Here is a 17,378-nt window from a genome sequence, read left to right on the forward strand (position 1 = left end):
TTCTTTTTTACATGTTACAAACATGCAGTCGTCTTTGTTGACACTGTGGTCAGTGAGGTTTTTAACAGGTTTTATTCTAATCTACTTTATTCTATTTTTTTTCGCACAAAGGTATTATTTCTAATTCTTAATAATAATCTGTCTGACCGACCTGTGGTAATGCACCTATATGCAAATATGTAAGACTAATATTAACTAAATATATATTACGTATAAGTCACCTGTATTTATTTGTTTATTTAAAACACATTTTATTTGATTTAACAACATTTTGTCTGTTTGACAAGCTTGTTTTGACATGCACTTTTTTTTAGACCATCAACTACATTGAATTTCATTGAAACAGATTCTTTTTTTTTTGATGATGGTGATTTATTTTGAACATGAAACATTTACATGAAATATAAATTAACATAAAATTTAAATGAGTGAAAACTTGCACCAGTAATTGATATTTCATTGTATATATATTTTATACTTGATTCAACATATTATCATGACATATTAACATTACCGATATCATCGCATACACAATCATTGTTAAATAAATGTCTTTAATCAAACAATTTAAACTAAACTTGTTTAGTAAAGTTATTAATATTATCTGTAGCTTCACTAACCTTGGAATATAATCTAATCTACAAAAGATTGAAGGCCTGAGTGAAGTACAAACCCATATTTTTTTTATGTCTATGTTTTTTTTCTTTAGCTATTACCCTGCAATAATTTTAGTTTAGGACCTGACCACCAAGTGGCAGCAAGCAGAACACTTTCAGTTTATTTATTTTTCACTTCTTTTGAAATCACCCCGTGTAAAGCTGGATTAACACAATCCAAGAAATCCACTGCACTGAATTCACTTTGACTCATAACAACATTATTTTTAATCGTGACTTTAATTGATTTATGGTGAACTGTCCAGGTCACCTGATCATGTGACAGTGGAATCCTTCACACAGATGGTTTATTTAGTACGCCACTTGACCTTTGGTAACATCCGCACAGATTTGCGTTCGTTCATCAATATTCATCGTCACATGTGTGTTAAGTAGCCCATCAGTGCACGACACTCCTCTGTGTTTTGGAAAAACATATGTTTATTTGAAACTGGACGTTTTAAGTGTTTTATTACAAAAACTTGGTATAAGTCAGAGTGGAGACATTTAACGACACTGTGTCTGAACTCCTGCAGCTTGACTTGAGAGTTCAGAGTGAGAAGTGAACAGATGTTTGGAGAGATTAACTGCGTGTTCTGACTGTAAATGGAAAAAAAAAATCACTTTCTGCAGTGTGAGACGGAGGAAATGGAGTAGAAAACACACGTCTTAATTCAAAGAAAATCATGCAATGTCTTAATAGGTTAATTAAATATCTCAGACCGTCTTCTGAAAGGCACGTAGACCTGAACCTTGGTTCATTGATTCAGAGAATAATAATCCACCTGTAGAGAGAAGTTATTTGATTGTTTGTTTTCCCCCAAAACATCTTACGCCTGTAGGAGTTTTGCACACTGCTCAGCATATTCAAATAATTTAGTTAGATCTGCAGTCCCTGTGCTAGCAAACACACAATAAGAACATTATATAATATACATAAGAATACATTAAAAAAGAGTAGAAGACCCTCCAAAAAGGGTTCTCCTATGAGGATAAGCCGAAGAACCTTATATGGTTCGACTTAGCACTTTTATTTCTAAGAGTGTATTCTATACATAACAATGAATGAACAATGAAACACTTTTTCTAGCTTTACACACTTTTATACACTTTTTACAAGGCTTCTTCTCACATTCTATTTTTTTAAATGAGCTGTTCACTCGCTCACCAGAACCTACTTGCACAAAAATGTCTCATTTAGAATGAGCAGATCATGCAAAAGTTGTTGTTTTTTTATGAGTCAACTTCTCCGATTTTGCTGCACTAATTCTCAAAATTCTGCTTTTTTTTGTTTTTTTTTTGCTACCAGTAAGCACAATTTTGTCTTTTACCTCAGCAAAATGTGTTTAATTTCTCTTTGAATCAATGACATAAAAGCCCACATCTGAATCAAAACTTGAAATTGTAGGAAAGTTGTGTAGAGAATTTGTGTTTTTTTCTTTTGGAAAAAATGACAGTGAGACTTTGCTTTCCCTTGTATTTCACACACACACACACACACACACACACACACACACACACACACACACACACACACACACACACACACACACACACACACACGGCTCCGTGAACCCAGTGTGTCAGAATCTGAGTCGCTGAGTTGCACCCGTGATCCAAAGCGAGTTTGCTTGCTGTGGTTTTCTCATGCTGCTCACACAATGGCCTGTATATGGGAGCTGCCTGGTGGCATTGCTTAATTAGGCGAAGAGTTGATTCATTTGCACTAATTGACAGCTAATTAAAGGAGTGAGGGCGCATCAAACTGACGTCCCTCTGAACTGCGAGGCCTCGGGCTGCAGGGGGATGTTAGCGAGACGGAACGATCACATATTGAATCGTTTGAGAACCACCTGTCGTTACAAGTGGCCTCAAACATATGGATCAATGTGTGTGTGTTGGAGAGTTGAAACGACTCTGAGTTCAAACGAACTCGCTGCACGGTGCTACAGAGAAACAATATGCACTCATTGGCTGTTTTATGATGTACACAGGAAACTTAACCTCTGACCTCTGACCTTAACAAGGCATTTTCACCCAGAGAACTGACGCTGACTGGATGTTTTTCTCTTTTAAGGACCATTTTCAGTTCGAAATACAGCAGGCTGTGTGGACCAGGTCTTTGTGCCTTGGATGATGATATATTTGCATTAAAAAAAAAGCAGTTTAACAAGTTTTCAGTGAGCAAATTTAAATGAAATAATGTCACAGTTTGTTTGTTTGAATTTTTTTCTCCAGGTTCTCCAGTTTCCTCCCACAGTCCAAAAACATGCAGATTTTAGGGATCAGGCGAACTGGACGCTTTATGTTGACCTCAGGTGTGAGTGTGAGAGTGAATGGTTGTTTGTCTGTGATGGACTGTTGACCTGACCTGGGTGTACACTGCCTTTTACCCTATGTCAGTCGCGATTGGCACCAGCAAACCCTCAAGTGGAGGATAAAATAATTTGAGTTCAGTTTTTGGAAAAAATTGTCTTACTTTGTCAAAAAGTAGCCAGACACCTCACCACACTTCATTCAAACGTATCTAATAATGTATAATAAAAAAACCTAACTTTTGTTACTATAGGGCATTACATGCAAAACAATATGATTCAGTTTGAGCCAGGGGTAAACCATCAGGGTAAACATACGGCCCATGGGCCAGAACTGGCCCACTATAGATGGTCCAATCTGGCACGCAGGATGAATTTGTGAAAATTTCACAGTATGATTAGAATGTAATCATACTGTGAAATACTATATTTTTTCAGTTCAAGATACCTGTGACTAAATGTTTTGTGCCTCTCTAGATCCACTGTGTTTTGTAAGTTGTAATGCACATATGTAAATGTTAAACTTAGGCATAATATTGTGAAAATTGCACTTATTTTTCTCAAGAAATTTCAGGGGAAAACTTGGAGTTCTTGTTGTTTATAGGTTATGATGCTATTATTTCATGGTCTGGCCCACTTGAGATGAAACTGCACCGTATGCGGCCCCTGAACTGAAATGAGTTACACACTGATGTGCATATTCTAAGACACCTTTAACATTTCTACTTTTCTACTGATGTGTTTTCCACAGGTGCTGTAAATGTCTGCACACCTGAGAGCCGTCTTTGAACCACTGGATCACAGGTGAGGCTACATCATGTGTGTTATATTTCACTAAATGTGTGTTATTGTACATTTTAGTGTGTAAACAGTCATTAAAAAAATAAAGAAAATCTGTCATTACGGCTACATTATTGAAGCAGAATTTGGCCTTTGTGTGTTAAATTTCGTCCCAAACTAAGTTCTCTGTGAATCAATGACATCACGGCTGTTTATTAAAAAAAAAAGCCCAGCTGCTCCTCCTGCGTGTCTGCTCTCAGCGTATTGGCATGTCTCCAGCTTTTTGGGACACTGTCACAAGACATTACACCGGGCCTTCAGGTTCTCTGGGGTTTGAGGGGGCCAAACAGTGAAGGCCTTCAACAAGTCAACTCACATCTCTGTCTTCCTGCGGGACGAGGGCAACAGTCTCTGCAGGAGACCAGGAGTGGACTGTCTTTGGTGTCTGCTGGTGCAGCCCATGTGAATCAGAAAAGGACAATTAGGGGCTTATTAGGGTCTCGGGGAGATGAACCTCAGGGCGTCCACTCGCCTGCTCGGCCCCAGTTCTGAGTCGCTGCCATGGCTCAAAACAGTCAGAGGCATTGTCTCACCTAATTATGCTGAAACCAGGGGCCCCTTTTTGTGTAGCCACTGCCATGCCTGTCCGATTCCCTTCTCCTGGCCTGACTGCGAGTCCCTGTCCACTCTGGAAGTTTGCTAATTAGACAAGAAATGGGCTCAAGTAATTATGTCAATTCTCGTTACAAGTAAGCACACGGAAGAATATTATTTTGTCAAGAAAGTTTTGGTGCCGTGAGGTGGGAGGAGGGGACTCTCTTTTTCTTTCCCAAGTTTCCCAAAGTTTCCTTCTCATTACGCCAAACAAACACATCTGCACATGCAACAGAGGGAAATGTGACGCACACAAGTCAGAGTCCCCGGCAAAACTTCAGAGCACAAAATAGATGCACTCATACAGAAATGGAGACTATAGAACGGCAATAGCATGAAGTTATTGCCCTAATTAATGCTTTGTGCCCGCAGAGCAAACTGTTTTGTGGCACATTGTTGGGACCGTGAGAGCCTTTTGTTTCTTCAACCCTTAATAGGATGTTTTGATCAACGGCTGTTTGGTGACCCAGCTCTTCTTCCTCAAAAAAAAAAAAAAAGTCCTGGGAAACGCAATTAGCTGGATTAGCGGAGCCATTTCTGCAGCCGCAAAAGAAAGGCACAGAGAGATAGATCAGACATGCAGCGACACATGAAAGTGCTCAGACATTTTGCAGAAATATGACTGACCCACAATGAAATATCTATTATTTTTTTAATGCATATTTGATAGGATACGACTGGACACTGTTGAGTGAGAGTTCATAGTTTGATTCTTGCACATAACTTATGTTGTTTAGTCTGTGATTATTGATTGATGACGTGTGACAGGACTTTTTTTTTTAGTCATGTAGGTGTTTTCTAAACAGGTCATTGTTCACCAGTCTTGTATACTGTAAAGGATACTTGAGTAAAAGTACAAGTAAGAAGTTGAAGTCACTTTTTATAATATTACTTAAGTAAAAGTCTTAAAGTATATGACATTACTGAAGTATCGAAAGTTATTTTCTGATGTAAAATGTACTTTTAAACTATAAAAAAGTGAGGAGTAAGGATTAAGCCATGGTGGCTCAGTGGAACCGGAAGGTTGTGGGTTCAATTCAAATGTGTCCTTGAGCAAGACATTTAACCCCATGTTGCAGCGTGTGAATGGTTATGAAAGATGTGAGAATGGCAAAACTGTAGTGTAAAGCAGCTCATCAGGACTAGAAAAGCTCTATATAAATACGGACCAACTCTTCTTCTTCTGATTTTATTTGGTAGTAACGAGTAACAAAGATAGTTAGAAGAAATGTAGTAAAAATAATAGTTGCTAAAAATACAAAGTATTTATTTGCATTTCAACACTGCTGTGCACACAATCTGACAGCAAAAGAACAGATTTTTGATCAAATATTCTGGGGATGTTGATTATGGCAAGGAATAAAATGTTGAGATTTTGGTGATGAGCAATGTGGAAATTGAGCAGCATGTTTGTTTTTTGTTGTTTTTTTGTATAGACCAGGGGTGTCAAACCCATGGTCTGCAGGCCAGAACCGGCCCACCAGAAGGTCCAATCTGGCCCAAAAAATTCACTTTATGATTAGAATCTAATCTAATCTTTATGATTATAATCTAATCATAAAGATTAGATCATAAAGTGAAATACTATATTTTTCCGTTCCAGATACCTGTGACATGAATGCTGTGTGCATTTATGTGATCTGTAAGTTGTAATGCTCATGTGTCAATGGTGAATTAAGCATAATATTGTTGAATCTGCACTTATTTTTCTTTTTGTTGGTGTTTGTTAGTGTAAAAGAAAACCAGGTCAGTTTCCCCTGTTGGAACATGGTACATCCAAATGCTGTGTATGTAGAACAGGTCTTTATTCACCTTAAATTATATTGTTTCTAATGATGCTGAATGTAAATGTTAGTAATTTTACCCTCGTTTAAGTTTTATTTTCACACACATAAATGCTTAATACTTATATTCAATTTATAGCAACATTTTCTGATAATTTTTCCTTTCTCTTTTCACCCCTCCTCTCTGCAGTGTTAGAGCAACATGACGCGCTGCATGCAGGGACAACAGAGAAGCCTCTATTTGACCTGCGCGTCTCCTGATCACAGCTCAGATTACAAACCTGCTGCACTAAATCTGACCATCAGTGACAGCCTGACGCACGGGTGCCAAAGGCTCCCGCGGGAGCCACCTCTTTATTTATTTATTCATCACCACATGTCGTCGCATTGATGAAGACAGTCGCCCAATATCTCCGCTTCCATCGCGCGCGTCCTCTCGCTCTCATCTCCATAAACTCTCCAGCGCGTAATTATCGGCTCCAGCTGTCCAAAAGTGTGCCGCACATTACGTCCGAACCATTGGGGGAACGCGCAATAATTGAATAATGGCTGATTATGGAGGATGAGATTTTGTGGAGAGACATCAGAGATGCTTCACTTCACATTCCGCCGGGTTAAGAGTGTGATGCTCTGCTCGAGGTGAAGTGGTTTTTTTCCTCTCTCACGTCTTCACTGACTTCACTCTCACTTTCACACATCGGATTGATGCGCTAGGGCAGATTCAGTCTCTGCGCCATTCGTTACCAAAACCTCCCGCAAAAAAACCCACAGTTGAGCCACAGGAAACAAATCTGCTGCTTCACTGTGCGCCGGCATTTTGTGTCTGTGTTTGTCTCGTGTCTGTAATCACGTCCCCGGTGTGTCCTAAATACACTGAAGTGGGACAATGTATTCTTTATCATGTGACCCGTCAAAGATTGGGGGGGGGGGGGGGGGGAGAGAGAGAAAAAAGGCTTAATAGCCTATCAACAGATGCGCAGACTGTCCGCAAAGACAAAACGTTTAGTGCGCAAACCTAATTAGAATATGCAAATCGTGTGTTGAGTTATACGGGCCGTTTGGGGAGGGAAACTGTTCTGGTAACGGAAGCTGGTTGATTGATTCATTAACAGAGAAATTGGCTAACGTGAGTTTATAAGGTTTTCTGTTAATATGATCAATTAAATGTCTGTTTTTATTTATTTATATTTATAATGACGTGATTGTAAGACAGGAAATAATAAGCATATTTACGTATATTATATACTGGTGGTGATTCTGTGAAAAAGGGTATTTTATTGACGCTTATTATGGGTTTTAAGCAACTTTATCAGCTGCATTATATATATATATTAATAATATTTGATTATTTTGCCTGTGTCGTTTGTTTTCCACTATATATTATTATTATTATTATTATACATCAAACCTGTCCTTCAGTGCAGACACGCGAGCCATAGATTACACTGATTTAATTCGTGTTGAGAGATTAATCTGTCTGATTTAATCTAGGCCATGTGAGTGAATGGAGTTGCGGTGAAAGTATAATCTCCCGGTGCTTTTGTGCGCATCAGTTTTAGCACACACGTTCGCATGAAGGTCGCGCCTTAAATTTCATCGAATTGAGGGGGAAAATAACTGTAAACAAAAGCATTTTCCTTCTAAAAACAAAGCAAAAAGTCATCATACTAATTATTACTTGTCAACAACAAAAAAACAAACACAACCTCAGAGATGCAGCGACAAAAAGGTAAAAGTGTCTTTATGCCTGTGCTTTTGTCTCCTTCGATGGTCAGATGTTTGCTTTGTGCTCAGATATAACAGACATAACAGGCTGATGGAAACTTGAGCGTGTTCTGTCTCCTCTCCTGTGATTGGCTGACGCCTGTTGCCTGTTGAATAAAAAGCAGAGCAGGGGATGAAGAGGAGCATCAGTGTGTCACTGCACCGGGAACTCTTGCTTTCCTGTTATTTTTTTTTGTCTGCATCAGCAGGGGTGAAAAAGTGAATTCACTCAGTCATGACAGGGAAGGAGGGAACTGTGCTTTCAGACTCTGAGAATGAACAGAAACCAGCTTCTCAAATCAGTGTAAACCACGGACTCCACCACCATCATCACCATCATCAGCACCAACACCTGCACCACCAGCAGCCTCCGGGCTGGAAGATGCCCCCCACTGTGCACCGACGCACAGGCTTCGGGATCCAGGAGCTGCTCGGCCTCAACAAGGAGCCTCCTGTAGCTGTGGCACCGCGGCGGCCGCTGGAGGCTCTGCCGCACAGAGCTCACCTCCTGGCCGCGCGGTCGGCCCTCGGCCACGGAGGACTCGGGGTCGGAGTGGGTTTTCTGGGACCAGAGGGAATACACTCGTTTTACGCTCAGCCCGCTTTTCTGGAGCAGGTGCTGTCAGAGGCGCAGAACGTGCACCTGCAGCCGCTGCACAGAGGCGCGCACATGGAGGCGCAGATGGATGCGCAGCACTCCGCCAGCTCCGGTGAGTGTGTGGAATTTACCGTAGGCCTCGAGTAACTTACGTGTGTTTTTTTTTTTTGACGCAAGTGTGTGAGAATAAATGCAGTAAATGAACAGTTTTTTCTTAATGAACGCATTCGTGTGAAAATGTCAAAGCTTTATTGTGATGATATAACTCTGACTCAAATTATATATAAGGAGAAAAAATAGTTTATTTCGTTTAAAATACATGTTTTATTTATTTCATAAAGCCTTTGTTTCCAGAATAACAAAAAGCCTGTTGAATTGAGCCTTGCAAAAAATTGACAATTAAAGTAAATTATTTCGATTTCGTAAATTTCCTAGAAACGTTTTAAGAGTAATATTACTAATATTTTTTGGATAAATGTGCTCAATGCAAATGTTTTTTATTGTTTTATATTTTCGCCTGAGTATTACACGATGCTATTATCCCTATTATCATTAATTTGTATCATTATTGTTGTTGTTGTCCAAATCAATATAATGTATGTGTATAGCGTCAAATAACAAAATACGCTATTGTTGTTGTTGTTGTTGATGAATTCGTTCGTTGTTGTTTTCCTCGCAGATTCCGATGACATGAGTCTCTCCTCCGGTGACCAGAAATTCTCCAAATCCTCCTCAAATCAGAGCAAGAAAAGAAAGAAAAGACGACACAGGTAAAAACAAACAAAAAAAAACAAAAAAACCCAAGTAGATTACATTTTTAAGACAATCAGTACAGACTGTTTTTATTTTATCAGTGATAAAATAAAAACAACACATTCCTGTAATTTCCCTTGTGTGTATCTTTAATGTTCTTATGTTAGTTTGATTTGAAAAAGAGGTTCAGCTTCAATATTGAAATTCATCTTCTAATGCTGAGCCAAAAATATGATTTAGTACGTTCAAAAAAGCAAAAAAAGCTTTTTTATTTATTTATTAGTTTTTTAATAAAACAAAATAATTAAAAAAATGTTAATACCTCTACAGTTTTTGTTCCTGTGTTACCTCAATAAAACATGTACTCCTTTTACAAAGCGAAAAATTGTGTTATTTTATATTTTTAGTTTGAAATAACAATCAACACATGGAGGTGAAAATAATCTAATTTGTAATAAGGTAAACAAAGGAAATAATCATTTTAATAATGTGTGTTTTATAAAATAAAATCTCGATTTCTTATTGTACAAGGTTTTGATTTTATTTCAAATTCAGAGCTGATGATCTTTGATGAGTTTTTATTGTATTATTAAAAAATTGTGATAGTATTAATTATTAATTATACACATTAATGTAAATATTCTGTGTTTTTTCTTCTCTCTGTGCAGAACCATTTTCACGTCGTATCAGCTGGAGGAGCTGGAGAAATCTTTTAATGACGCTCACTATCCTGATGTTTACGCTCGAGAGATGCTCTCCATGAAGACTGAGCTGCCCGAGGACAGAATACAGGTGTGTGTGTGTGTATGTGTGAAATATATAGTCCAATCCAACTTTATTTATAAAGAAAACAAATCTGAAACAAAATCATACATCAGAGGTTAATTAAATAATAAAAACACAGAAACCCAAGACCTAAAATAACTAAAAATAAACAATAAAACAGACAGTAAACAGACAGAAAATACTCTAGAAAATATAGAAACAACACAAATAAAAACACGTTGTAGAATAATAATTAAAAGCCAAAAGAGGAGGGTTTTAATATTTGTTTTAAAAATGGACAGTGAAGCAGTCAAACATATGTCATGTAAATGTAAATATGTAGTGCTGTCAGTACATATTATTGTGTATTGTGTATATCCAGTATAGTGCATATACATAGTGTGTGTATATATATATGTATAATTTATAATTTTATCTTATTTGTTTCTATGCACAGTTTTTTTTTTAAATAATATTTTGTATTTTTCTCTGTATATTGAGCTGCTGGAACCCCTTACCCCACTGTGGGACAGTAAAAAGCTATCTTATCTTAGTGCTAAAGATAGAATAATTTAAAATTACAAATACATGAACAAATAAAATAGTATATAGGCATTATTGCACTTATGAGCTATTGCACTGATGCTTCCATTGCCAAAAATTGCTAAAGAAAATTTTAAAAAGGCTGAAAAATCCTTATTTTTTAAAAGGAAAAATGTCTGTATGTAGTTGATGCATCAAAGTAAGAATCGCACAAAGTGGTACAGACAGATTTACACACACGCATGCACGCACACACACATAGGAAGTATTGAGGCAGACAGACAGGTGGAGCCTTCGGTCATTTGCTCCATCATCATCTTCATCATCATCCTCACCCTCACAAAACCTCCTGCTCTCACATTAGCAGCCAATCCACCCTCGCAGTGTAATTAGTTAATTGAGGAGAGCTTATCCCCTCCCTCCCTGTGAGAGATCCGGGGGCCGCAGCCCTGAAAATGAAATGATAACTACACAGAAATGAATAAGCAGAGGTCAGTGTGTGAGCGGGAGTCTCTGCCTGGCTGCTACCAGCATTTTAATTTCCCAAGATATTTGAGCTCCTGTCTCCCATCGATCGGGCTTGGAAATTAACTTATTTTTCAATCAGCCTCCTCGCCCCCGGGGTCACCTTTTGCAGGAGACACACACACACACATGCACACGCACACACACACACACACACACACACACATTTGCTGTCAGAGAGCATGATTGCTCATCTGAGGCTCAGGTTTTTTATGAGATGGAGGTTATCATCAGATCTACCTGAATAGCTTCCTCGGCTCGGCTTTGATCGTTTTTAATTCCAGGTCTGAAAAACACACATTCACGCACACACACACACACACACATACACATACACACACTCCGAGACACTCTGTGCAATCTCATCCAGCTTCCTCGGCCATTTTAGGATGCTCATTTTTTTTCCCTCCCCTGTTTTCCCCTCATCCATATTCACAAGCATGCTGAGGCTGTTACAGGCTCTGGCATGGTGGAAATCAATTTAGGCACTTGAGGAGCATGGAGGAGAGACACGCACACACACACCACACACACACACACACACACACACACACACACACACACACACACACACACACACACACACACACACACACAGAGAGAGAGAGAGCAATGGGAGAGAGAAAAACATTTAAATGACATACTGCACTCTTAGAAATAAAAGTGCTAAGTAGAACCATATAAGGTTCTTCAGCTTGTCCTCATAGGGAGAATCCTTTTTGGCTCCAGGTAGAACCTTTTTATAAAGGGGTTTTTAAAAGGTTCTCTGGATCAAAATGGTTCTTACTGGAAACATTAGTGTTACCAAGAACCCTTGAAAAGGGGAAAGGGTTTGTCAAGTGTTCTCTCAAATTTGCTTTTAAAATCCAAACCAGTCTTGTTTGAAATTACCAGTAGATGTCATGATTTAACTGGTACTAGAAGGATCCAGTCACACGGTGCAAACACTATAAGGAGTACAAGGAAGTTAGAAAGTTAATCCTTCATCTGGGTTTTACAATATTATATCGGAGCGTTCCTCCACACAGATCTAAACCTCCTCCGTTTGAATAATAATTCACTTTATACTTCTCATGAAACACCACAGCTGCTCCTTCTGTCATAAACATAAATCTTCAAAGTTGCATACTGAATTATATAGTTTGCAAAGTAGTTGTGGATTCTTTCTGCACAGTTGAAGAAAATGCAAGGTTCACTGTACCTAGAAACCTAGAAAATGTAAAACCTTAACTGACCCCTTTATATATATATATCATATATATATATATGTATATATATATATACGTATATATATATATATATATATATATATATATATATATATATATATATATATATATATATATATATACATATATATAATATAGATATAAAGATACAATTACACTTGCAAGTTAGAGTTCATAATGCTAATAATGGATAACCTGTGTTCTTAGATACATTTTGAAAGGATTTAATGATCAAATCAAAAACAAAAGATAAAAACAAAAAAGAGACTAAACTTGCACAATTAGAACAGCTAGTAACTTAAAACAAGTAACAAAAAATTTTTGGAAAAACAGTAGTAAAAAGAGTAACAAAAAATAACAGTACAAACAAATTACACAAATCTCCACAAATACGCCAAAAAAAAAATAAAAAAAAAATAGCACATTTATTGCAAACATTTCTACCAGAGACGATTTGTTTTGTAAAAATGGAAATAAAGATGAAGGATTAAACCTGTCTGGTGATTATATTGAGTGAGGGAATTATATATGAAGAAGGGATTAAATGATGAAGGTAAGGATGTAGGCACACATGTTAATACGTTAAAATGTAGTTTATAAAGATTGGAGGGACTCGTATTTTCCCAAACAATACTATTAATATTATAACAATAACTAAATCAGAGAATAATATAATGTTGATAAAGAAGAGATAACTTCATAGTTTGCTGATGATCTCATAGCTTTATTATAATTGGAAATCTATGTGATTTTTCCAGTTCAATTTCTTGTCAACAAGGAAATCTACTAAATGAGTAAGAGAGACTATAGTGAGATCTTTTCTCTCTCTGCTAAGATTTTGACATCATCTCAATCAACTTTCCTGCACATATTATGAAATTGGACTTAGTAATATTCGATTTCAAGATCAAAAATGGAAGAATTTAGCTACATTCTCTATTGTTTGCATAGGATTATGCTTCAAAATGTTCATGCATATAAAAGGCTTATTAACCAGTGACATTTCTGCCAATAAAACCACTCAAATCCTCAAATCCTTTATTTCTTCTTCTTGTGCAGGTGTGGTTTCAGAACCGCAGAGCTAAGTGGAGGAAGAAGGAGAAGTGCTGGGGTCGCAGCAGCGTCATGGCCGAGTACGGCCTGTACGGAGCCATGGTGCGACACTCCATCCCTCTGCCCGACTCCATCCTCAAGTCGGCCAAGGAGGGCGTGACGGAGTCGTACGCTCCGTGGTTACTAGGTGAGCTGTCACACACTCACTCACTGACAAACGTGGTGATGAATAAAAGAGAGCTATTGTCCTCAGTGTCACCTGCACTTTGGCCACAATGACACTTAAAGTTATTTGTTTTATATGTTATCGTTTTATAGAAGCAAACACACGCAGAGCTGCAGAATAAGATCTTGAATGTGTAATTCACCGGCTACAGTCTGATTTAGAAAGATCCGTGTTTCGAAACCTAGCGTGTCGTGGTTTTAAAATCTCCCTGATCCTCTGGAGTAAGAGTTGTTTGTAATCCCTTTACTCAAGAAGTGTTGGCCCACACTTTTACTAAAAGAAAACTAAAAGTTTAGTTTCTTAGTCAGCTTCACACACTGCTCCTGTGTAAGAACATGCTACGGTGACAAAAGGGGGGAGTTTTGACGTTAAGCCCCCGGCTCATGATCGGAGCCAGTAAAAGTGTCTGTGTGTCAATAAAAGGCAGCAGTCGATCGAGCGATAATCCCACTTCATCAGGACAGATTAGACCAAATCTCCTCTCTCACCTCATGTCAATTGATTATCTGAAATCAATTAGGTGACTCTAATTGAATAAGTTGCCCCTCCCTCTTTATTCTCTGACATACACTTTATTTTATTGTTAAGAGGCTCAGTAGCACAAAAATGTCACACTTGTGACCAAATTAATTAAGATTACTGTTTATTTTAAACATTAATGTACCCATTTTAATCATTAAATCGCTGTAAAGGTTTGTCTTTGAAAGCGTCCTTGTCCTTGTCCTACATTTGTTTTTAGTTCATTTCAATCTTATTTAAAAGCAGTATACACACATTTTTTTTAATTAACTGAACCTTAATTATTCCATTATTTATACATGTGTTAGCTTTTGGAGAGTGCTGCTGTTAAAGGGTGCAGAATAAATGAAAAGGAATGAGTCAGAGTTGTACAATCTTAGAAATAAGGGTTCCAAAAGGGTTCTTCTACAAGGACTGAGGTTCTACCTGGAACCACTTGCTTCTGAAAAACCCTTTTCCTAGGAAACGTTTTTTCAAGGGTTCTTGGTAACACTAATGGTTCCAGTAAGAACCATTTTGATCCAGAGAACCCTTTAAAACCCTTTTCCTGAATAAGGGGTTTTGAAGGGGTTCTTGGTGGAACCCTCCAAAAGGGTTCTCTTATGAGGACAAGCTGAAGAACCTTATATGGTTCTACTTAGCACTTTTATTTCTAAGCGTGTAGACCAAACACATATAAGGACAAAAATATCATGTCTTTCTATGTGTTTGGGCTACACGTGTAAATATATATATATTTATTTTAGCTAATTTTATCCTTATTTAAAAGGTGCCAAATTGCACAGCTTTTGATTAACTGAACCTTAATGATTCCATTAAAATGTATGATTAAAATCCTCTTTATATAATAGATTTATTACAGGATTTTAAAGCTGTTTCCCTTTCTGCAGTGTGTTTACTGTTAAAGGGTACAGGATAAAATGAAAAGGACACAATGTGAGGACAAAAACTACCACATCCTTTGTTTATAATTTTCAAGGCCCGACTAAAAAACACCCGTCTCGTTCCTTTAGGTATGCACAAGAAGTCGGTCGACCCCTCGCACACTTCTCCAGGAAAGCCCGGTTGCACGAGTCCCCACACACCACCACCACAACCACCGTCATCGCATGAAAAACCAGTGGACAAGGTGATGGAGGACAAGGACGAGGAACGCGCGGAACACACCGACGGCCCGGAGATTTCCCGAGAGGAGCTGAGAGAGAACAGTATCGCCGTGCTGCGAGCGAAGGCGCAGCAACACAGCGCCCAGATGCTCTCGAACAGAACAAACGTCCACGTCACGCATAAAGAAGAAGAAGAAGACGATCAGGAGACGGAACAGGACACGGCGGAGGAGGAGGAGACGAGAGACTGAGCGAGGAACGGGATTCAGACTGAATGAGTTTAACCTCAGTGGAGGTCACACAAGGTGAACTCATACTGTAGTTTTAAAGCTGCAGTTTAAATGTAATCATTATATATATATATATAAAAACATATATATCCTGAGTTAACCTGACAGGAGACATAAGAGGCTGTTGTTTATGACTTGTTTCTTCTGCTAGTAGAAGTATTTGTACAGATAAACCACCTCAATAATACTCTGTATGTGGTATCAAAAGTGTGTTGTCATTCGATATCAAACATGCAGCATGTACATCAACACCGTTTATAAGATTTTTTTAATCAATAACCAACCACAAAGACTCTGTTTGGTTGCACTGAAGCTCGTCACTGACCTTTGACCTCTCCTCCACCGCGACAATTTGGACAAGCGAGACGTCTCCTTTCAGTCCCGCTCTTTCACTAAACGTGATGTAAAGACTTAATAAATATAATGTCCGATCGCTTAAAAAGAAAAGAAGAAGAAACGACTGTACAAATGTGTAAAATATCACGTCGATCATCTACGTCTGTCCTTGTATAAATGTAACTGTAGCTCTATTAAAAATTAATATTTAAAGTCTTCATGCTCTCAGAAAAAAAGTGTTCTTATTGTCATCGTGGGAATCTCAGCGCTTTAATGTTCAGTTTAGTGACATCTACTGGTGAGACTGTAGATAGCGCTGTCAAACTCGGTGTGGTCCGCCACTTACTGTTTTTAGTATTTATAGATACATTTTAGGTCATATTTTTTTATTGTGAACTATATATTGTTCTGTCACAAAACTAACACTTTTATTCTGAAATTGTGCTAAATAGCGTCACAAATGTCATTATTGCTATAACATGATGACACATTGAGCTCATGTTACCCTCCCCTAAAGGCCTCACTTTAATTTACTACCCTCTTAAGTCATTAAGGACAAAACTGTCCACTTCCAAAAACTGTGATAAAATATTACAGATTAATATATTTTTTGCCTTTGCTTTTTTTTGTGTGGCATAAATCTCTTTAAAAACTTCAGTCCTGCTCTAAACAAACAACATTGTTGATTATTTGATGTCGCTGTTGATATATTTTTTTAAATAACAAAGAATCAGTAGTTATTTTCATAAAAAAAATATTAGCATAATGTAATGAATCTGGCATTGAAAGGGTTCAAATCCTCAAAATGATTGGGTTTTGAGCAGGGCTGAAGTTTTTAAAGAGATTTATGCGTGAAAAAAAAATGAATCTGTAACGTTAAAGTGGACATTTTTGTCCTCTAATGACTTAAGAGTGTGGTATTTTTTGCCAGTGTTCTATTGATCTATTGATCTATTGGAAAAAGACAAGAAATTGTGCCATATGCACTAACTCAGCAACAATGATGGCCAGTTAAAGAGGAACAATTTGCCCAATTGGACAAAATCTGTCCAGAATGAAGCCTGAGGGTTAAACCTGTAAACTGTAAACTGTGAAATGAGGGATTATAAACCCTCTCACTTTAGTATTTGCAGATTGCAACAAACAAAGGACTCTTATGTTCACCCTTCGAATTCTCAGGTGTATCAGGAAATGATGGCGGACTTACTCGACAGAATGCCTTTCATCATTGTTTACACTCCGGTTGTTTTCTATCATTTATGAGCTGCTGTAAAAAAAATCATGAGTGCGTAATAGTGCGGCCTACGTGAGGCTACGTCCTTGAATGAATTACATAAACGGCTTATTGTAAAGCTATAAAATTCTCTGAGTATTTAAAATATGAAACACCTTCTCTGGCTATAGTTTGTTGCTGCAGTTTAAGGCTGCTGTAGAAATATGGCTCTTGCATAAGGAGCATATAAAAACCTTGGCCCCCAATCA

The 17,378-nt window shown here is 37.8% G+C and overlaps 2 protein-coding genes across 2 annotated transcripts in view; both read left to right on the plus strand.

Annotated features, from left to right (window-relative positions):
• Window positions 1-17,378, plus strand: part of LOC310935259 (dihydrolipoyllysine-residue succinyltransferase component of 2-oxoglutarate dehydrogenase complex, mitochondrial-like) — a 148,586-nt gene that overhangs the window by 86,075 nt on the left and 45,133 nt on the right. The window lies entirely within an intron of this gene.
• LOC310934755 (visual system homeobox 2-like) lies at window positions 8,189-15,521 on the plus strand (the record flags this gene model as incomplete). The annotated part of the gene is made up of 5 exons (XM_083898551.1): window positions 8,189-8,663; window positions 9,231-9,321; window positions 9,973-10,096; window positions 13,426-13,606; window positions 15,178-15,521. 5 exons carry the CDS (start codon window positions 8,189-8,191, stop codon window positions 15,519-15,521), a joined length of 1,215 nt encoding a protein of 404 aa, XP_083754677.1.

The sequence above is a fragment of the Microchirus variegatus genome, assembly GCF_963457635.1.
Source record: "Microchirus variegatus genome assembly, chromosome: 12".
Classification (NCBI taxonomy): domain Eukaryota; kingdom Metazoa; phylum Chordata; class Actinopteri; order Pleuronectiformes; family Soleidae; genus Microchirus; species Microchirus variegatus.